Source organism: Monoraphidium neglectum (genome assembly GCF_000611645.1).
Source record: "Monoraphidium neglectum strain SAG 48.87 unplaced genomic scaffold scaffold01246, whole genome shotgun sequence".
Lineage (NCBI taxonomy): Eukaryota > Viridiplantae > Chlorophyta > Chlorophyceae > Sphaeropleales > Selenastraceae > Monoraphidium > Monoraphidium neglectum.
Genome location: NW_014012382.1, coordinates 1 through 9,058, shown reverse-complemented (window position 1 = coordinate 9,058; position 9,058 = coordinate 1). Strand labels below are relative to the sequence as shown.

General features: G+C 60.2%; 1 protein-coding gene across 1 annotated transcript; it reads left to right on the top strand.

The window, feature by feature from the left end:
* Positions 1 to 4,752: 4,752 nt before the first annotated feature.
* On the top strand, positions 4,753 to 6,874 carry MNEG_7170 (hypothetical protein; the record flags this gene model as incomplete). Its single annotated transcript, XM_014044356.1, has 6 exons — positions 4,753 to 4,810; positions 5,085 to 5,188; positions 5,459 to 5,674; positions 5,958 to 5,999; positions 6,321 to 6,430; positions 6,727 to 6,874. 6 exons carry the CDS (start codon positions 4,753 to 4,755, stop codon positions 6,872 to 6,874), a joined length of 678 nt encoding a protein of 225 aa, XP_013899810.1.
* Between the last annotated feature and the right edge of the window lie 2,184 nt (positions 6,875 to 9,058).

The window sequence follows — 9,058 nt, the reverse complement described above, 5'->3', positions numbered from 1 at the left end:
CACCCACCCTTTGTTGCAGGAGACACTCCCTGAGGACGGCCTGGCAGAGGAGGACGATATGCAAGGTATTTCCATTGAGAGGGCAGTGCAGCAATACGCGTTCCTGGGTCCCGGCTGACTGCACAGCAGAGTTTGAAGGAAGGCTGCTGAGCTGCTGCTACACTGTGATGGCGCCACAGCTGCACGATATGATAGATGCTGCTTAGCTGTGGCCACTTATCTTGCACAACGCTGCCAGGCGCTGAGCATGCGTTGACCCGCTGCTGTGCAAGTTGAGCATGATGATAGCAGGTTGCATGGCTCGCGGACAAGCACGCACCCACCCACAAAAGAATATATCACGGGGGCTGAGCCGCGGGAGGTCGCTGACGTTCATCCTGAGGGCCGCGGCAATCGCCGTCTCGGCTGCTGAGGCCAGGGCAAACGCGACGCCTGAGGGTGGTTGAATGGCCGGCGGCACGCGAGGGAGCGCGCCGTGGGCGGTGGGCGGCGCTGGTGACTTGAGTGAGACGTTTTGTGGTCCGAGCTTGTGTTGCAAGCGGCTCTGCCTGTTTGCTTCCATCCACTGGGGCCTAGGAGTAGCCGTCAAGGCGCAGAGCGGTTTTGGGAGAGGCTGCCCTGCATTCCCAAGCAGCTCACGCACATGCGTTGCACGCCCCTTGGTCCCCAGGCGTGTTGACCAAGTCAAGGCCCCCCGTATCACGCGGCCGCCTGGAGTCGTACGCCTGCGGGGAGGCCAAGACATCGACGAGCAACGCCGCCTCGTCGCGGCCGGCCGCGATGTTCGCCCCGCACAGGCTGGCCGCCTTGCCGCCGGCGGCGCAGCTGCTGTCCTTCCCCTGAGGATCAGGAAGTGCGTGGCGGGGCAGCGCACGGTATTTGATGGGGAGGCACCACGTACGGCGCCACGCAAATAATGCAGGCAAACGGACGGAGGGCCGATGCTTGGCGAAGCTGCTGCTGGGTGCGGCAGGTACTGCATCGCATCAGCGCCCTGCCGGCTTCAAAGCCTGCGTTGCTGGGCTTTGTGGCGCAGGGTTGATGCGAAGCACTGCAATGGCACCAGCGGCAGCGTCTTGACGAGTGAGTAGCCGGCCTCGCAGGTTCTAGCCTGCCAGACCCCTGACTGGCACCGACACCAGGCCGTCACCAGCTGCGTGCGCAGCAGCGCGACCCCCTCGTGCTCGCGCTGACCTGGATCTCCTGCCATCGGGCGAGCATCGCGTGGGCAGCGCCGAGCTGGGCCTTCCAGGCTGCCAGGAGCTCCTGAGGCCGCGCGCTGGCACCCAGGTTTTCGGACACCACCAGTCCCTGGCCTGTTGTGCAAGGTGGCGGGGCGCAGCGAGGTACGTGCTTGGCAGGGCGGGGGTCGACGCAGTGCTGATCTCGACATGAAGTGATCAAGATCAGCTGCCTGAGCCCTTTGGATCAACCCCTTCATACAGTTTTACAAGGCCATAGGTGCCTCACCCGCACATCGTGGAAGCGCTGGCAGTGCCAGCGGGACCAGCAGCATCAGCAAAAGCGTCGCTGCTCGTGCTGGCGCGGAGGCGAGGTGCGCCACGCCACGCTGTGTCAGATCTCCGCGTGCTTGGTGAGATACGTTGTCATTGTTGTTCACCGCCTTTGAGGCCTCCATGACCGCTATAAACAGCTGTCGCACTCGGTGTGTGATGTCGACAACGAATGCAGGGTTATAAGCGTCATAATGCGATTCGAATCAAGTTTTTGTCGGGAATTTAAGGCTCTGAATCTGTAGATATGTGTGCTGACGTCTCGGAGTTCGGACAAAGACGTGCGCGCCTGATGATTGCCTCCCAACAACTCGACCTGCACATGCAGCGCCACTTGTGATCATGACCAATACTAGATGCATGAATAACACAGAATTACAGCTGTAATCATGCCGCTCGTCAAGACACCCTGCGTAATCTGCGTGCTGCCGTTGGCCCTCCTTGCCATCGTCTACCTGGCGTGCCCCGCCAATGCGAACGGCGCTGGCATGCTCTTGTCTCTTGACAGCACAAGCGTGAGCAGAAATCGCACCCAAAAGCAGCATCGATCAGCTGTGTCACCTCCCCAGGGGCCGACGACACGGCGCCCTGTCACCGCCGCAACGACTGCAACACCCACACTGTGTATGTGTGATTTTTGCTGAGCTTGCATAGGGGCCCTGACCCCTGTACCAAAACCAACAAGCCCTCCTGATGCTCACTAATGCTGCAATCTGCACGTGCCTGCTGCTATGTTCGTGTTCAGATGGCCGCGCTGCGTGCTCTGCGCCAGGGAGGGGGCTGCAGCGCGTGCGCCAAGTGTGCCGACTGTGAGTCACCCCGCCCAGACCGCGCATTGCACGGATACCACGTGCAAGCACCGAATCGTCGGCTAGCCATCCCTTGGGCTGCAAACAAGCCAGGCATTGCCAACGGCATGCATGCATGCTGCCATGCAATCATGCACGCCTCCGCACGGGATGCCACCAAGTGGCCGCAGGAACATGGGGAAGGTTTTCAAAGGATACATCTCCTTGGATTACAGCGGCGGTGTTGAGCGGCGCCAGTCCAGCCTTGCATGCAAACAATGGAAGCCCACGCAAAACTCACTGTGAAGCTCCCCGCTCCTGCCTCCAACGGAAAGCAGGTTGGATTTGTTCGCTCGCTGCCAAGCCCAAGGTGTGCTGGAACGGCAAGCAGGCCTGCCAGGACTGCAAGAAGTGTGGCGAGTCCTGCCCCGGAAAGCGGGTCAAAGTCAATAGCTACGCTGACTACGCCAGCTGCGCCTACTGCGCGAGCTGCAGCGCCTGCTGTGCTGGCAACAGGTGGGTCCGTCGATCGCGTGTGCATCGCATTGGCCGCAGCCAAGCACAAAAAGTATGTGAAATAACAGTGCTGCACTCAATGGAAGCACGACAACTGCCTGCGCTCAGTTGGCTTTCCTCCACAACCGCTCTGGGTGTTGCTTTCTCTGAAGTTGTTTGGCCGCTGCGCGTCTCAAGTCAGGCAACCATGAGCCACAACATCCTCCCTTGACATCACCTTGCAGGGAGCAGCCTCAATTCTCTGGATGTGCCTTCTGCAACGACTGCGATTACTGCTCTTACTGCAACAACGGCCGCTGACCTGCACTGGGCGCCGCAGCAAGAACCACTTGTCAGGCTGCGGCCACCAGCTAAATGAGGCCATAGGGTCCCGCGGGCCACATGAACGCGTACATGCTTCTTCTTGATACGAATTCAAGTTTCCAAGATGTGCTCCAATCAATGCGGCGCACACACCCAGCATGGCATGTGCACAGTCACCTCTGGTGGTCTGTTGAATTCCCCTCTGTGGCAGTTGCTGCACAGCTGCTGCAGTGTGCGACCACCAGCATCCTTGCATTGAGCAAAGTACTTGGAGACGTGCCAAGGGGTTCAGGACGCCGCGTCCAGCCATGCATACTTGCCAACCACTTGCACACCCAGAGGTGGGTGACGGTCGACACCCTGCGCAGTGACCATCAAAGGTGATCCTTGCCATGTGTGCGCCAGACGGTCGCGAGCTGCGAATTTGACATCAGGAAAATTGCGTGTTACGATCGATGGCTATGAATGAGTAATCAGCAGCTTCAGTGATCGCTATGAGCCTGACGCGGCGATCTCTCGGCCTCGCTGGGGCCACGTTGGCGGTTTCTGTGACGTCCAGACGCCCGGCAACAGTGATAGCCATGGCACGGATCGATGCGCATGGTGGGCTTCGGGATGTCTGCTGCTGCATGCCATGGCTTTCTGCACCACCACTCGACGCGCATGGCGGGGCTCGCCGCTTGCCGATTTTCCCTGCTACGGGCAGCTGATGTTAGCAAAAGCCGCATATATACCATGCACGCGCCAATGGGCTGCGGGCAACAGCTGCAGCGGACGGGGGAACGGATGCAAGCGCCCGCAGTCGCAGGAGCCTGTGCGGGCATCGGCGCCTCCGCTAAGAAGCTTCCCACTGCGCTCCCTGTCTGCAACGACTCATACATATAACTCGTTCAGAAATGCAAGTTACCACCCCAACCTCCGAGGGACTGCCGGCCTCCCCGGAATCACACTTCACATCCCCACACCGTCGCTCCCGCCCACCGCGCCTTGCCTCAACCCATCCCCTTGCCTTGGCCACCGACAACCTCGTGCCCCGCAAAGTCCACGTGTGGGCGCCCGCGGAGCAGCAAGACAAGTTCCCCTACGCGGGCTCCCTCATCGGCGCGAAATCGACGGGCCCTGAGCCGCCCCTGCCGGGGTATGCGGAGCTGTTGTTGGATGAGTTTGCGGCAGCTGGGGTCAGCGGCGCCATAATAGTCCAGGTGGGGAGGGGGGGGAAGGGGGCGCCCAGACTTGATTATGCCGGGCACATTTTATCGATTGGATGGATCCGGCCCTGAATTGCCGTGGAAGATGGGTAGCCGAGATGGGGCAACGAGGGGCCACAGCTGACTGGGTCGGCGCAGGGGCGGTTGGGGGTTGGGGTGACAAACCTGCAGTCAAGAGATGGCGAATCTGCTTGTAGGGAAAGGCACCAGCTGTGCAGCTCTGAGGTGGCAAGCGGCTGCTGAAGGGGGAGGTGTCTTGGCACAGCATGCAGTAACTGCACCAAGCCAAGTCATGTTGTGCTGATTCACGTGCCCTCCCATCTCCCTTGCCCACTCAGCATGCAATCACTCCAGCTTCTGACCCACACACCCTTGCCACAGCCCGGAAATCACCTGTACGACCATTCTTACGTGACATCAGTCATGGAGCGCCACCCCTCGCGCTTCATAGGATGCCTGCTAGCCGACCCCCGGCCAGACGGTGAGGCGTGGGCACATAAGGCATGCTGCTGTTTGGTTCAATGGGGTCCGCAGCAACAGCCTGATTCTGAACCTTGCTGTTACTAGAACTGTGGAGACATAAGGAGTTGTGAGATTTTTGGGGGGTATTTGGATGGCAATGACATGCCCAAATGGTTCTCGGCAAATGGATCTGGTTTGTGCGAGCCAGCTAGGCCGGCGCCACGATCCTCAAGACCCGGATGCATGGGGGAGCGCGACACGCCCGGCTGCTGCGACACGCGCCGCCCCCGCAGGCGGCGGCGCGGCCGAGGTGGAGCGCCTGCACCGGCAGCACGGGTTCAGGGCGGTGCGCTTCAACCCTTACCTCTGGCCAGAGGGCGAGAAGATGACCAACGAGGTGAGGCAGGATTCAGAGCTGTTCAGGTGCTGATCGCGCGGGTTCTGTGAGAGCTGCAGAAAATTTGACCTGGGTTGCGGCATTTGAAATTTGGCCGCAGGGTGCAGACGGATGCTGGGTCCTATGTCAACATGCTTGCTGGGTGCAAGCTGTCAACTGAGATCTGCCCTGCAAAGTTCCCTTGATATAACAGTGCTGTCAGCATGTTCAAGGTGTGCCCTGATGCAAGCGGCGCCTTCTTTTTTGTCCCAACCCTTCGTAACACCCCAGGTCGGACGGGCCATGTACCAGGCAGCCGGTGACCTGGGCATGCCCGTCTGCCACATGCCGTTCAAGGGGCTCCTCGGCCACATAGACGAGATCGAGGACCTCGCAACCTCGTACCCTCGTACGCCCGTGATCATCGACCACTTTGGGTTCTGCAAGGGCGGGGACACGGGGTCTGAGGAGTGGCGGCGGCTTCTGAACCTAGCGAGACACCCCCAGGTGCTTGCGTTGCCTGAGGATGCACACAGGCCTGCACCTTTTGGCCTTTGACGCGCCTGCAACATCTGCATTCCCGGCTGGATTCGCCGTCGCTGCTGGCAATTCTGGTCAAGCGGGGCTGAGGGATCCTGCAGAGTTGTCTGTGGCGTCAACGGTGCAGCACAGAGCTTAAATTCCCGTGATCCTTGAGACTGGAGTGGCAGAGTGCTGGGATTGCCTGCTCGCACCGCCGACTCGACTCCCCGATTGATGCTGTGCCCTGCATCTCTCCCGCATGTCTCAGGTGTATGTCAAGACTTCAGCCTTCTTCCGTGTATCGCAGCAGGTATGTGAGCAACTGCAGCATCGGCTCAGAGAACGTTTCTTTGAGGGTCTGTTGGCCAGAGCACTTGCTTGGGGCGTGCGACGCTTGGTCGGGCAAAGAACCAACACCCTAGCAGCAGCAGGCTTGCTCGTACCGGGCATAGTAGCCCGAGCTGGCCGTGGCGCCGTAGCTACTCCTGCGGTGCCTCCACTTATCAGGCCGGACCTGCCTGCCAGTCCAACTCCCCTTCAAACCCTGGATCACTCTGCGCATGCTTCAGCACAGATCAGCCACCCACGCCGTCCCTCGACAGACCGCCCGCCACCCAACCATGTACCGCAGCCCTACCCTCATAAGGACTCCGTCGCGGCGCTGCGCACGCTGGCGGACGCGTTTGGTGCCCAGCGGCTGATGTGGGGCACCGACTGGCCCTGGGTGCAGGAGCACGGCGGGTGAGTGGGTGGGTTGGGGCACGGGGCGGGCCGGCCTGGTGGGGTTGTGTGAGGCATATGGGCAGTGGTTGTGCAGACAGCGCCTGGTCTACCGGCTTCTCCATCTTGGTTTGATTTGGGTTTGATCATCTTGGGGATAAGGGCATAGGGCTTCGGGCCTGGAGCGCTCCAGGACCTCTGGCTTGGGTGCGTTTGGATCTGCGGGTGGGCTGTTCGGCAGGCGCAGGCCGCCCCAGGTAGGGCCTTACGCATGGCAGCTCACGGGCCTGGCCCCATCGCTGCCATGCCGGTCGCAGGTACTCCAAAGCATGGGGCTTGCTGGATGAGGCCGACCCCGCGTTTGACTCGTTGACCGAGGAGGAGCGGCGCTGGGTGATGGGCGGCACGATACAGGCCTTGTTCCCTGGCGCCTGGGCGGCAGAGAGCGTCGGCGGCACATCCTAGCTAGGTCCTCTGTTGGGGCCCTTGCAATTTTGCTGGCTTTTGCCTGATGCGTTCGGCGCTGCCGCTACTTGTGCTACCTCGACACCTTTCTAGCGCCGTCGGGCAGGCATCGCTCGAGAGTCATGGCCAATCCATGCAAATGTGCATGACTCACGCTGGCTGGGTGTCGGACACCCAGCCGATGGATGACCGCTTGCTCTGCACGCCGCAAGGTGTGCCTCAATCATTCGCTTCCGTGTTGTTTAAGGTCTGCTGTGCATTTCACCCTAAGAACTCCCACGGCACTCAATTCAAAAAAGAAACGGGGCGATCCAGAATTGAAACTAGTGTGTTACAAACACGTATGCTTGATTTGCCTCATGACAACTAGATCGGCTGGCTGAACAAAGCGCAGCAGGTGGGCGCCGCCCCAGTTTCGTCAACACCACTGAACCAGGTCACGTGCAGCAGGCGCCAACAGGGAGATCCCAATCGCCGCACCCGGCCAGCTCAATCCCTGCCACACTAGGCTGCGATGAGGGCAGGAGCTGCATGTCAGGCAATCCATTGCATGCTAGCATAAACAGCATACGCGTGGATGGTTTGACAAGTGTCTGCAAGGTCAGGAGCCCCCATGCAAGATTTGTGTTATTCTAACAAAAAACATAGTGAGAATTAGAAGGGGCAGACCAAAGCAGGGGGGCAGGTTGCTGTGTAATCCAGCTTGCTCTTTACGCGGCGCCCCCAGACCCGACGGAGTGGGCATTGCAATTGGGCACGTGCGACCAGGGGGTTCACGTGAGCGTGTGGCCCCAAACTTCATCCCCCAGAAACCTTGCACCTGAGTTGTGTACAAAAGTTGAATGTTGTCATCCCTCCCCCCCAAGAGTACGTCCCTCGCAAACCCGTACGGACACAGAAGGTTGACACGAGCTCAACAATCCACATCCACAACGGCCACGTCGGGGCGCCTGAAAGAAAGAGCAGCGGTGCGGGCAGGTGATTGTCTCCTCGACGGCGTCAAAAACCAACCTCCTGCTCATGTCCACAGTTTGAATGCCATTGCACGGACGCCCACGCCCGCGCGCGCGCGCGCACACACTCACACACACATGCGCGCGCGCACAAACGAACGCACGCACACAGTGAGCCAAACAAGCACAGGCATGCAGGGTGCACCTGTGATAATGTGTTATCAACCATGTGTGCATGCGCGAGCGCTGCACGAGGCGGCTGGAGCAGTGCGGCCTTCAGCAGCAGGCAGGTGGCTCGAGGACGCCACAGCAGGGGCGGGCGAGGGTCGGGGACGACTCAGTGGGTCAGCTTCTATGACCCCTGCCCGCAGCCGCTGGACGAGCGCCAACCACCCATGAGAAGCCCCCAGCAATCGAGTCCAGGGCCAATGAAAACATAATGAGTCAGCGCATTATCACGCCAAGCGCTGCGCCAACAAACCCTGCCCTTTCCCCTCCCCAAAAGAATAGCCACCAACCTGCTCATGTTTTTGTTCCATCTTTGAAACTCTGTTGCGCATGTGTGTCAGATCTTGCGTAAGCACACTTGCACAACTGAGTAGTGTAGTGTCGAGGCCATGCTTCCATGCACTCCCATGCACATACAGGCGAGCCCAACAATTTACACGAGACATGTGCACACTCCTGTTTGATACAGCCCTGTTGCACACACACCTTTTGTGCACGCGTGCTCTGCACGGCCAACACGGCAGTGCGTAAGTCGCTGCGAGCGCCCGCAAGCACCATCCGCGAGCCAATGCAACCTGCTTGCTGCACAGTCAGTCGCGTTCTTTGAGGGAAACGTAGAGCAAGAATAGCTATGTAAGAAAACACGCCGAAGCCAAGAGCGGGGAGAAAGGCCAGCCAGAATTACCGCAACAGAATGCGCAGCGCCGCTGCGAGCAGCCGCGCACAAAGCCCACCCACAGCCCAAGCCTGCAGCCGCCGCAGGTGTGGCGGACGCGGAGGGCGCCGCCAGTCTCTGCGTCGACGTGCACATAAACTGCTCATCAGATCCTACGATGGCCTGGGGCCGGCAGCGGCAACATCGTCGTCATCCTCGTCAGCGTCATCGTCAGCGTCATCGTCATCGTGGGATGACGGCGCGGGGCCCTTACCCCTGGCGAAGCGCGTGATCATGTCGAGGGCGGCCTCGGGCTGGTCCATGGGGACCATGTGACCCTGGGGGGTG